The 13,105-nt window shown below is 34.7% G+C and overlaps 1 protein-coding gene across 2 annotated transcripts in view; it reads right to left on the minus strand.

Moving 5' to 3' along the window:
• Positions 1-13,105, minus strand: part of ttyh3a (tweety family member 3a) — a 64,762-nt gene that overhangs the window by 11,122 nt on the left and 40,535 nt on the right. For both annotated transcript variants that reach the window (XM_067382437.1, XM_067382438.1), the window contains exons 8-12: positions 12,064-12,119; positions 8,219-8,311; positions 7,106-7,198; positions 5,464-5,600; positions 814-987 (exon numbers count right to left, since the gene is read on the minus strand). In XM_067382437.1, the coding sequence (XP_067238538.1) occupies positions 814-987; positions 5,464-5,600; positions 7,106-7,198; positions 8,219-8,311; positions 12,064-12,119 (553 nt within the window). The remainder of the gene's footprint in view (positions 1-813; positions 988-5,463; positions 5,601-7,105; positions 7,199-8,218; positions 8,312-12,063; positions 12,120-13,105) is intronic.

Here is a 13,105-nt window from a genome sequence, read left to right on the forward strand (position 1 = left end):
AACTATACTTATATTACGACCAATAATAATAATAATAATAATAATAATACATTTTATTTATATAGCTCATTTCAAGGACCCAAGGACGCTTAATAAACGTGAATAATTTCTACAATATAAATATTATTATTACAATACAACTATATGGTTATAATAATTATTATAATTGTCATTTTTTTATTATTATTAATTATACTAAATAATACTTTTATTTGAATACTACATAATTATAATAATAATCATTGTTTTTTATTATTATTATACTATATAAATATTACTACATTACAACTCTATGGTTATAATTATTACTATAATTATTACCATGATTTATACTATATAATATTATACTATGACTATATTACTACAACAAGAACAACAACAACTATAAATGAGTGGTATAAATATACAAACAATAACATTATATTTTAATCATATAATATAATTATTATACTACTACTATATTACCATAACAATAATATCTAATAAAAAATACCTTCATCACTTTTATTATTATTTTTCTTAAGCATCTTCATAATGCAAAGTTGTTTTGTGATCCAAGTCGCAAATTCATTTTCATATTTTTTTTTTGGCAATTTATGACTAATTGTTTTGGTTAAATTACTATTCTTCTCACATCTAAATGAATGGTGGAACATGGACGAATGAAAAAGTGGTTGAGTAGAAATGTGGGGTACATCATTAAGAAGTATCGATCTATTTCTACAAATACCCCATGGATCCTTCACAGGAGGGTAAAGGTGACCTGTATGTGTTCAGAGACGGTATACGGGGTGTTGATGTTATGTAACTCACATGTACTCTGTAACGGGAGCATTGCTGACGGTGTGCGCTCCTGCAGGGATGCTTGTCTCGCTGCCGTAGCTGCTGCCGCAGCTGTAGAGGCTGGGCATGTGCACACGGTACAGATTATCGTGATTCTGTCTGCCTCCAGGGGCCATGGACTCCTCCTCACTGTCCTCATCAGGCCTGTTCACACAAACACACACAACATACAAATTACCGTTAGTTTGAACAAACCTCGCACCAACTAACTTTTTTTATATTCAAAATGACTTAATACAGGGACAGATCCATCAGATCAAACTGGATTGGGATCATTGGTGGTCATTCATATTTTTCCTACATCATGTTGTTTAGTCTTTCAACACAGCCCAATGTCAGGCAAGTTGTGAATTGCTGTGAAGTCGCCTCACTGATAGTGCGAGCCATGATTGCAGTGGGAGTGTGAATTGGAGTAAAACTGCCAGTTAGCAGTGTTAGAAACTACAGATAGCAGACAAGCAGTGTCAAAACTCAGATGGGACCCCTCAAGACATTAGAGGAAGTTGTCTTATTAGAGGAAGTTGTCTTCTGTATGCAACACTTGATACAAGCGAAATACTTGCTGTTCATTAGCATCCGCCAGATCAATGCTGTGTCTACAGATAAGCAGAGGAGACATATAGATAAATCCCATTTCTGTTCTAGACATTGAGAACTTTGTGAAAGCCCCTTTAACAAACACAGGGACTTTGTCATCAGAAATAATGTTTTCCTGATGCTTAAAATTAACTATAAATTACAGCAGTGATAATGCATGAATGGACAAGATCATGCATTAAAAACTGTGGTCATTTCAATATATATATACACACACACACACACACACATATATACACATATGGACAGCAAAAACAACAACAAAAAACAAAAGAAAAACAGTGAAGTAATATTGTTTGCTTGGGTCATTAAGTTTTTTTTTTTTAAGAACAATACATTTTCTTGAGCATCAAATCAGCACATTAGAATGATTTCTGAAGGATCATGTGACATTGAAGACTGGAGTAATGAAGCTGAAAATTCAGCTCTGCATCAGGAATAAATTATATTTTAAAATGTATTCAAATAGAAAATTATTTTAAATTGTATTAATATTTCACAATATTGTTTTTTATTGTATAATAAAATAAATGCAGCATCGGTGAACAGAGACTTTCTTCAAAAACATAAAAAAAAAACCTTACTGACCCCAAACTTTTGAACTGTAGTGTAACTTCTCACATCGCTGCTCAACAGCATAAAATGAAATTTCTCAGTTTTGTCATGTTGAACATACATATCAAAGTAGCAAACAACAACAGAAAGATTTTAGGTGGATAAATCCACTAAGAATAAGGAAGAAATGAATGAAACTCGAATACTGAGAGATATGTATAACTGCGCATTAATAAATTCTATCTGATCTTCACTATCAAAGTGTCTCACTGTGGTATGAACAGCAGAGGGCGACCTCAGCTGTGTTTCTGATGACAAACAGGAAGAGCACATTAAAGGAATAGTTCACCCAAAAATTTAAATCGTCGTCATTTCCCCACCCTCATGTTGTTGCAAACCTGTATGAGTTTCTTTCTTCTGTTGAACACAAAAGAAGATATCTTAAAAAATGTTTGTATCCAGACATTTGACGGTAACCATAGACTTCCATAGTGTTCTTTTTTCCTACTATGGAAGTCTATGGCTACCGTCAACTGTCTGGTTACATACATTTTTTAAAATATCTTCTTTTGTGTTCAACAGAAGAAAGAAACTCATACAGGTTTGCAACAACATGAGGGTGAGGAAATGACAATTTTCATTTTTGGGTGAACTATCCCTTTAATTCCACGCAGAGGCATGTGTTTGCCATCCTTAGTCTGATTTGTTTCAGCCACACAGAACAAGACAGCAGCATGTAATCCATTCTTCTCTATTTCAGAGGGAGGACATATTACCATTTGAGGGAAGCTTGGAATCACACAATATATATGTACTGGACTACAGTACACACACACATACAAATATTATATATTTTATATATATTCTTAAGGCTTTTATTATTATTAAAAAAAAAAAAAAAAAATCAGGAAAAAAAATGCTTGAGTGCACCTTTAATACCGACAAAAAGGTCTTTGAATATAAAAACGCATGCAACGACTTCAAATATCACATTTTTTTCCCAACACTCTGAACAGTAAACACAATCAGTTTATCTCAACACTGCTTTGCCTGCCACAGCCTGCCTAAACTCATATTCAGAAACTGCTAATTATCTATAATGAAGAGGTAGTGTGAATAGCTGTGTACCATGAGATGCACACTTATGAGTGTGATGATAATTACATAATATGCCTAAGCTGGCATCTTTGTCCTTTCTATCTCTTCCAGTGTAATCCTGTTTGCCTGATGCAAGCCTGTCCTGTGAGAGCAGCCACATGGGTCTAGGCCAGGGAATTATTACAGTTTATGTAATTATGGGAGGAAGATGCAAGTGATTCCCACACAGAGCGCTTGGAAGGAAGGAACGGGGGGAGATAATGGAGTGAGGCAGCTGTTTCCGTTTAGTTCTTGACCGAACAGTGCGATGGGAGCATGAGGTGTCCGACCAGTCTTTGCAACAATGCCCACGGACACACGAACATACCACTAACCATTTCCACTGTTGTTCTTATCTTTGTTTTAATCCTCGAGAGTATTTAACTTTGAAAATTAGGATGTTCCACCAAATTAATGAGTCATGCCAAAAGTATGCATGGGAAAAGAACAATAAGTTTTATGAAAATAACAAAACGTTCACCTTTCACTGTAAAGCAAAATACAAGCCGGATAATAATTATTTAATGCATTAAAGCAGTGGTATAGTGATACAAATACAGAAATATATAGTACAAGGTCATTAACAGATGCATACTGTTAGTGATAGTTTAGCTGTTGGTAAGTATAATACTAAGGTAGGTAGATAAATCTAAATTCCTGAATTTTACAGCAATTGCTTTTCATTTCACTTCTTTTTGCTTCGGTTGTTTGCTCCACTGGAATACCGCTTCCGGACACATTATACAAAAGTTCATATCTTATTGGCAGTGGTGGGTATATTACTTACAAATTGTAGTCAGTTACTGATTCCAAATTACAGCACAAACATTTTAATTAGTAACATAATCCATTACATTACAAATTTAAAGTAATAATATCTGACTATTTTCTGATTACTTTTGAATTACTTTTGACCTAACTCGTTTATCGTATTGACTTTAATAGGATAATCTTGTACCATACTGACATAAAAATACAAAAAGAAAAATGAAATTTATTCCAATCTTTGTTATATGTAACAACATGAAGTGCATTTAATATTACATTATGTCAGGGTTTCCGAGACTGGGGTTCACAAAGGAACTGCAGTGGGTTTGTGAGGTTAATAAAAAGCTATTAAGATTGATTAAATAAAACAAAAATTAAAATTAAAATAATAATTCAAAAATGGTTCCGGGTCTGTGCAATTTCACAAACCAGGAAGAGCTTCAGAACTTATACAAGCAGAAAGGAAAAAATTAGGTAACACTTTATTTTAAGGGTCTTTTAACTAGTTGCTTATTAGCATCCATATTACTAGAGTATCGGCTATTTATTAGTACTTATAAAGCACATATTAATGACTTATTCTGCATGACCTTATTCTACATCCCTTAATCCTACCCAATACCTAAACCTAACAACTATCTTACTAACTAATAATAGGCAGTAAATAGGAGTTTACTGAGGTAAAAGGCGTAGTTAATAGTTTATATGTGTTCCCTATACTAAAGTGTTACCAAAAATTAAGGGAGAATAAATGAATTATGGATAAAATTACTGCCATTGTGAGAATAAAAAGTAATCAATAAAAAGTAACTGTAGTCTGATTAGGAGAACTTTAAAACATAATATAATCTAATTACAAGTGCTTAATTTTTGGAATCTGATTATGTAATCCAGATTACATGTAATCCGTTACTACCCAGCTCTGCTAATTAGTTGGTTGATTGATTTCTTTTCCACCAAACTAAGCTTTTAGAGAACCTATTCACATGTAAAATGAGACATTAAAACGAGACAAAACAAACATTAAAACAAAACAACTATAAAACAAATAAATACATTTTAATTTATCCCCTCAACAACTGTTTTTTCTTTCTCTTTGAAGAATCAGGGTTCCCACGGTCTAGAAAAGCTTATCTGAGGTAGCCTTATTTTAAAAGTGTGATTTCTAGACATGGGAAAGTAATGTAAATGAATAAATCTTACTCCATGGGTTATTTTATACTTTTTTTGAATAAATATTCTTTAAGTATGCCAAGCTCTATAATATTTTATCATCAGGTAGAAAAATCTTTTCCTTAATATTTATCTAGTAAATCACAAACAACTTGAAAATGCATGGGCCCTTTGAATATGTTTGTGGACATGAGGGAGTCAAAAAGGTTGAGAATAACTGATTTAAGGCCTTATTTACATTTACATTAACTTTAGTTACTTATTCACACAGAGTGATTACTAACTGTAAATATATAATTATTATTATATCATTACATTATTACATTCAATTAAATTATAGCTAAATATTATTTGGGCCACTTATTTGCTTTTTTTAAATACGGTTCTCACCTTTTGCCATGCCATGTGTGCGGCACACTGCAGACGACAGAGGTGAACATGAGAGCTGTGATGAATGAGAACAGCACCAGGTATATCAGACCCTCCAGCCCATCATAACACACGCCGGTCAATGCCTGGACATAATCCTGCACAGAAACAGACAGAGGCAGCATTAAACGCACAATCACAGCACTGCACGCAACATTGACTTTCTTTGATCAGTTGAAGCATAAAAGTAGCATACAGCTTTTGAACGACACGAGGGTAAGAAAACAACAACGGAAGACTATTTTTTTGGGTGAACTCTTGCTTTAAATGTACGCAGTGCTGGGAAGTAACTGATTACATGTAATCTGGATTATGTAATCGGTTTCCCAAAAAATAAGTACTTGTAATTAGAATATATTACATTTTAAAATACTCAAAATCAGACTATAGTACATATTATTCAAAGGAAGTAAATCATTCATAATTTACTGATTCTCCCTAATTCTTCTTTTTTCATCTTTTACAATTTTCTTTTAAAAAAAAAGGTCTATCAATTATATACTTTAGGAAAGTCTTCTAGTTTTGTTGAACTGCACACACAGACCAGCCACTGGTCATGTGCCTATAATTACACTGAAAATTGGGAGGCCACACAACATTTGACCACTGAATTTACAAAAATCATTTCACTTTTAAGAAGTGTTTTCTCAGCCTTATCTCATTCAAATCGATGTGATAAACTAGTTAGTTCTAAAAGTATCTAAAAGTAGTCTGATTATACTACCTAAAATGAGTAATGTAATGGATTACGTTCAAGAAGAATCAGTAACGGGCTACAATTCGTAAGTAATCTACCCAGCACTGCTCGCATGAAACACCACAATACAGAAACCAGGCCGTCTCAGCTGTGTTTGTGGATAATAAAACCAGAAGATATGAAAACACAATGACAACATCCAGTGCTAGACGCTCTAATTGAGAACTTCCTGCAGTAGATGGCACCATATGTTGCAGAGATACAGGGCTTTTTAATAATAAATGCTGACCAAAACTGCAACCAGCCCTACACATGCTGCTATCAGAGAAACAGAGCAGTCTCCCCTTCCTACAAATTACTGTCATTATTAACTGCAAAATTGCTCCATTTGTAATTACTGTCAGCGTTGTTCTGCATCGCCAGCACAAACTCTCCCACATACAGCTCAGATGTACGGCTTGGATGATTGTGAAGGGAGTCATTGCTTTTGCAATATGAAAACAGCATTAATAATGTATAACACATTTCCAAAAGTCCATATTTTATCCGTTACTTTCTCTCCTCAGGGGAAGGAGATGCACTTTCAGGACCACCCACACAGCAGGCCTCTGAAGAAGGAATCTAGTCATGCTGAACCCTGAAATGTCAGATATCTCCATCATCTTGGAGAAGAGGACTGCAGCGCAAAGTGCTGCTGAGGTTTAAAGCAGATAGAAACACGTGTGTGTGCGAGCGTGCGTTTGTTTGTTTGTGAGTGGATTGCAAGCCCCTGGTTGTTCATGTCAACAGAAGCCCACAGGTTGAGGTTACAGTGAAAATGGTGGTAGGCTTTACTTTATTTTGAGTCCGAGTGGAACCGGATGTGCAAAAAGGTCATATACACTGAAACAAAACACTATTTCTTACCATGTGCAAACTGCGGCAGTCCACAAGGGCAGTGAGCTGGTGCAGTCCAACCTCAGTGGTGTTCAACCCACCCTGAATCTGCTCAAGGTTTTCCTAAAATAACAGGCACACATAGTTGGAAATTACATGGTTACTCTAATTGCAATATCTAGATAGAAATATTAATTATATGCACACTACCGTTCAAAAGCTTGCTCATTTATTTGATCAAAATATGATAAAACGGTAATGTTTTGAAATATTAAAACAAATGTATTCTATTTTAATATATTTTAAAATTACATTTATTCCTGTGATGTCAAAGCTGAATTTCAGCATCATTACTTCAGTCTTCAGTGTCACATGATCCTTCAGAAATCATTCTAATATGGTGTTCAAGAAATATTTCCTATTATCACTGTTACTACTTAATATTTTAATGGAAATTGTTAACTTTGATGAATAGAAAAAAAAAAAGAATTGTGAAATAGAAATCTTTTGTAACATATGTCTTTACTGCTCATTTGATTAATATAAGGTGTCCTTGTTAGATAAAACTATAAAATTCTTAAAAAAAAAAAACATTTACTGACCCCAAACTTTTGAACTGTAGATTATATATTAAGAAGCATTATTTCTACATTTCATATATTTCTTCATTTCATATATATACTCTCTATTAATGAGTCCAACACATAAACAAAAACATTCACATAGAAGGATGTCAAAGAAGAACAGTTTATTTTGTTTCTTTTAAAGGCTCAGTGTTGTGTGAGGTCTAAGTTGTATAAAGCTGCAGTGCTAAACACATTTTGGCTGGTTCTAAGGGTGAAATATTTCCATTGATTCAGCGTTTTCTCTCAACGCTTGTGTTTCAGCGAGAGGTCGGCTTTCTTTTTCACATGTACAGAATGTCAGCCATCACTTTGTGCCAGAACACACACAGATGCTGCACAATGACAGAGGCCCAGGGGGAGAACACACACACACACACACACACACACACGCACGCACGCACGCACGCACGCACGCACGCACGCGCACACGCGCACACACGCACACACGCACACACACGCACACACAGAGTACAAAAGGACCAGCATTGGGACATCTGTGCATCATGCATGTGCTCACCTTTGTTTTGGGGTATTCTCGGACTGCAGAGCGCAGTAGTTCTGACACATCATCCTGCATTTCCACCAGTGCTTTGTGACTTCCTGACAGCTTCTACAAGAAGACAGAAAAGAAATCAGTAATATGATCTGTGAAAATCATATAATGATGTTATCTTATAGATAAGCTATTACTCCTTATAAAATCTCATTAAAATATATTATTATGTTTTTTCTTTTTTCCCCCAACATTTACATTCTGCATTTTTGGTTTAATACATTTTGATTGAAGAGCACCAAGAGGAAAATAAATTACTGGTTATTTTCATACTAAAGGTAACAAAATATTACTGATTTAAAAAATTTTTTTCTTAAACCCAAATGTAAAACAAATAAAAAATATAAAATAAACTGAAAATAAAGACATTGGTTGAAAAGCTAACTGTAAAATAAAAAAAACAAACAATTCTTCTTATTATATTATTATTATCAATTGAAAACAGTTGTGCTGCTTAATATTTTTGTGGAAAATTATTGTTTTTCAGGATTCTCTGATGACTAGAAAGTTCAAAAGAAAAGAATTGATTTAAAATAGAAATATTTTGCAACAAACTTCTTTACTGCCATTTTTGATCAATTTAAGGCATCTTTGCTGCCCACATTATTATTATTATTATTATTTATTTTATTCCAAACCTTTGTTCTTTTGTTTTATTCTTTCTGTTACTAAAAGTGCCACAAATGTGATGCAAATTATTTTGGAAAAGTTCTGTTGGACCACTTCAAGTTCTCAAGCACAATAAATGAAACTATAACATTATTAATCAGCCGTTGTTATTGTTTGATCGTAGTCGTTTCTAAAAGACAAAAAAAAACGCTATGTTAAGAGCTAGACAGGTAATACAAACTGGATTGCACAACTGCCACTTCCTTCCTCAGAAATGCACACTTCTCTGTTAGAACTGCAGCAGGAGTCAGAACTGCTTTCATAATGCAACAGTGCATTTACACCCAGCCGCAAAAGTCAGTATAGGCTGTTGTACCCTGCCATTAAGGACATTTTAAAGTGTCACAGAGTATTTCAAGAGCAGAGGTCTTGATAACATGAATATTTGAGATGCGAAATGGCCACTGTGTCAGCTTTGTCTGTCAACAGTTCTACAATCATAGGCTACAAAATTTGCTGACATTCACTGAGAAAGAAGCAGGGAAAGTACAACATGTCCTTCCTTACAGAGCGCACAGGAGACCTCTGAATACAGAGTTACTTGCGGACAACAGTGGTAGAAATTAACTTCTGAAGACAACAGGCAGCAGCTAGTAAAAACTTAAAGTAGGCTTGCTGCAGTAGTCGGTGTTACAATGTCTCACAGTGTTTAGCTTTACACCGATTACATTACTTATCCACCGTCGCACTGCCCCCACTGTCATTTTGCTTTTTTATAAAATTAAAAACCATTTAGTTCAGATAGACAAACAATGCTGTAATTATAAATTGAAGGCGTCTTCTCTTCGCTGCTCCATACAGCACGAGCTGCAGAATCACAGCACAGTGCAGCAGGAGTCAGATTTCACTCATCACATGATGAGAGTAAGGAGAGATGACTGACAAGACGATGGCGGAGGAATTGGTCATTGACAAATATCTTATGTGCAGTCAGTACCGCTGCTCCCTTTACACAGAGTACGCATGATAGCGAATTCGGAAATGAAAGTTAAAAGCGAGAGCACATTCAAAAGTGATTTCAATACCATATTGATAGCGGCTCCCTGACGCCCACAAATTAAAGGCCTATAGACAGAGTACACATGATCGCAAATTCGAAAAGTGAATGTGAAAAGCGAGTGCGCCCCCAGTGTTATCAGTAATACCAGTGTTGTTGCTAGTGTATTTACTTTTGTGAAAGTTTCCCACCTGTGACATCCCTAGTTCAAAGCTGCTAGCAGGAATTATGAAAAACAATAATTACACAAATGCTGTTCCAACATTGTTTCAAAATTATGCTCCCTTAGAAGATACAATTTGACCAAAACAAAGTGGAAGGCAGCAGTGTATACACCACAGTTCAAAATTTTAGGTTTCTTTAACAGAAATTACTACTTCTATTAAGCAACGACAAAATCAAAAGTGATAGAAATATTTTGTAACATACATCTTTACAATTTCAAATAAATTATGTTCTTCGGAACTTATATATATTATGATATATATTAAAACAGAAAAAGTAGATATATTAGTTTATATTTTAGAATAATACTGTTTTTTTACTGTATTTTTGATCAAATGCAGCTTTGGTGAGCATAAGAGAACACAAAAAAAAAAATCTTACTGACTCTAAACAGTAGTGTATATCATTTACGGATAAGAAAATCCCAGAAAAATACTCCCAGTTGTTTTGAACACACAAACAAGTCTTGTGTGAACAGCCCCATAGAAGGTACCTGACAGTAGATAGCAAAAATAGCTCTGATGTTTGAAGTATGAAGCATTATATTTGTTGCAGAATCTTCAACATTGCTCTTTAAATGTTCTTTAAATGATCCTGGGTGACATTTTAAACCTAAAATCAATATCAATTTCAATTATTTGCTGTCTAAGATGTGAAACAGTTCATCTGTATGCTGCATGGGCATCAGCTGACAAAGTACAGCGTTCAATCTCCATATGGGTATTACCCTTCATTCAAATTAAATAACATCAAGACAATGGAGCTGTCACTGACATAATCCATCAATCGTGATCAAGAGCTGTGATTTGTTTGAATTATGCACATGCATTAGTCGAATAAAGACTTGGGAGACGGACTCCATTAACTAAAGGGAGAGGCAGGAAGCCAAAGGAACACACATTTCCATCGAGCCTCTCGCAACGAGGAGAATGCTAATGTACAGGGACAAACAAAGCAGGGGGCGGCACTTCCCCTGTAATGGTGTGTGAGGAAGAGAAGACTGGCTGTCTTCCAAAGACCAGTGAGATGCCTCGCTGTCTGTTGTTTACACAGGCAACTCTACCTTCTCCGGCAGCATCCTTACCACAATGAAATCAAACTCTTTACAGAAACAACAACATTATTAATGGTCCCTCACACCTCAAGTGCACAGGACTGAGTTAACTCTCCCAGAGCATCAGCGTTGGGATTGTTAAAATCTAAAATTAAAAATAGTTTTCAGCAACTGAATTAAAGCTGAAATCAATTAAAATATAAATATGAGATGAAAAACATAAAATTTACAAAATCTGACCTATTACTACTAAAACTGACATAAAAATAAGTTGGTAAAATAGATATATTTTTATAAAAAAACAAAAACTAATAAAAACGACAAAAGCACATTAAACTAAAACTAGAATTATAACAAAAACTGTAAAATATATGAAAAATATAAAATAAAAGGCAATTTAAAATATTGATAAATAACAGAAGCATGTTAGCATGTTGATAAACAGCTCAATATTTGACCAACAAAAAAAAAAAAAAAAAACTTTCTTTATTGAAACTTTAGGAATAGAAAAAAATAAATAAATTATCAGTTAGTGAAATTGTCACTATCTTTGACAGTTTCGCTAAACTCATTGCAAATGCATTCTGGGATTACCTTTTCCATGAACCATACATGTAATGTTGTGTTAAGTGTTTAGCCAAAAGAGGAATCCATAAATGTGTTAAATTTTACTGTTCGCAAAAGCCTTTGCATTGGGAATGTGCCTAATATGTCAAATTTGTCTAGTTAGGAAGCTCCCTAGGGTTTAGAACAGAGCCGATATACATTTTTGAGGACATCTCTCAGAGGTTTGAAGGTGAGAGATTCAGTTAATAGAAAAAATCTGAATCAAAGAATTAAACTGATATAGGAAGCTAGGGTTACCTGTTGGAAGGGGTTGACCTGACCCACGTTACATGTGAGGTAATACTGCAGGATATCTGTGAAGAGAGAGAGACACAGAGAGAGGTGTTCGGTCAGGAGCCATGACATGAAAGAAATCAGCATTTAACATCTAGATGAAGACCCACTCATGGCCGTGTTTTTCCAATTGCTTGCCTCTACAAATAAATTTATTAAAATTTGACATGAAACGGAAGATGCGATAGTCTTTTACTTCCCTTTTGTGTCATATATCTGATAGAAACAACATATCAAACAAGACAAAATGTAGGACTGGACTTGGGGAATTGATTGTATGGTTGGATGTTGTGGTTTGCTATTGGTCGATCTCATATGAGTGACAGGTTGTCCCGCCCTCGCACCAGTAAACTTCATCAGAGAAAAGTTGTTGCTGCAAGAGGGAGGGGAAGTTATTTTGATTAAAGATTATGAGGGCACATGCATTTAAAAAAAAAATAAAATAAAAATAAATAATGATCATTCCGAATAGTCAAATTTGATTTCATGGTGACTTTATTCCACAAGCACTGTAAGTCATTACAAACCTGCAACATGCTAAAAATCTTTTCACATTTCTTTCTGTTTCACATCCGCCCTAAGCAGATGAACTCTCACACTGATACACTATCATTTGCTGACCTCAGATAGCCCACAGCAGCCATGTCAGGTATCTCAACAGCTATATTTCCAACCACAAGCTATTTTAGATTCAGTCTACGACTGCCTCACTCACCCAAGATAAGCCTAACATCGAATTTCTCTTCTGCAGAGGAGAATTTCCCCATCGATGTAAATGAATCAATAAATAATCCTAGACTAGACCAGTTTTTTTTTCCACTGATATCAGAGGACAATGGATTTAGACATGCTAAAATGTGTTCAAATTAAGCCGAGAACACTCTTATTGGTAGCTGAAAACAATAAAACAATAGCTAACATATTTAATAAAGGAATAAGACTGTAGGCTTTCAGTCTGCTCAGGAATAACTCTTAGGCAGGAGGTTGCAAGTTTACATCTCACTCA

The sequence above is a fragment of the Chanodichthys erythropterus genome, chromosome 3, assembly GCF_024489055.1.
Source record: "Chanodichthys erythropterus isolate Z2021 chromosome 3, ASM2448905v1, whole genome shotgun sequence".
NCBI classification, from domain to species: Eukaryota; Metazoa; Chordata; class Actinopteri; order Cypriniformes; family Xenocyprididae; genus Chanodichthys; species Chanodichthys erythropterus.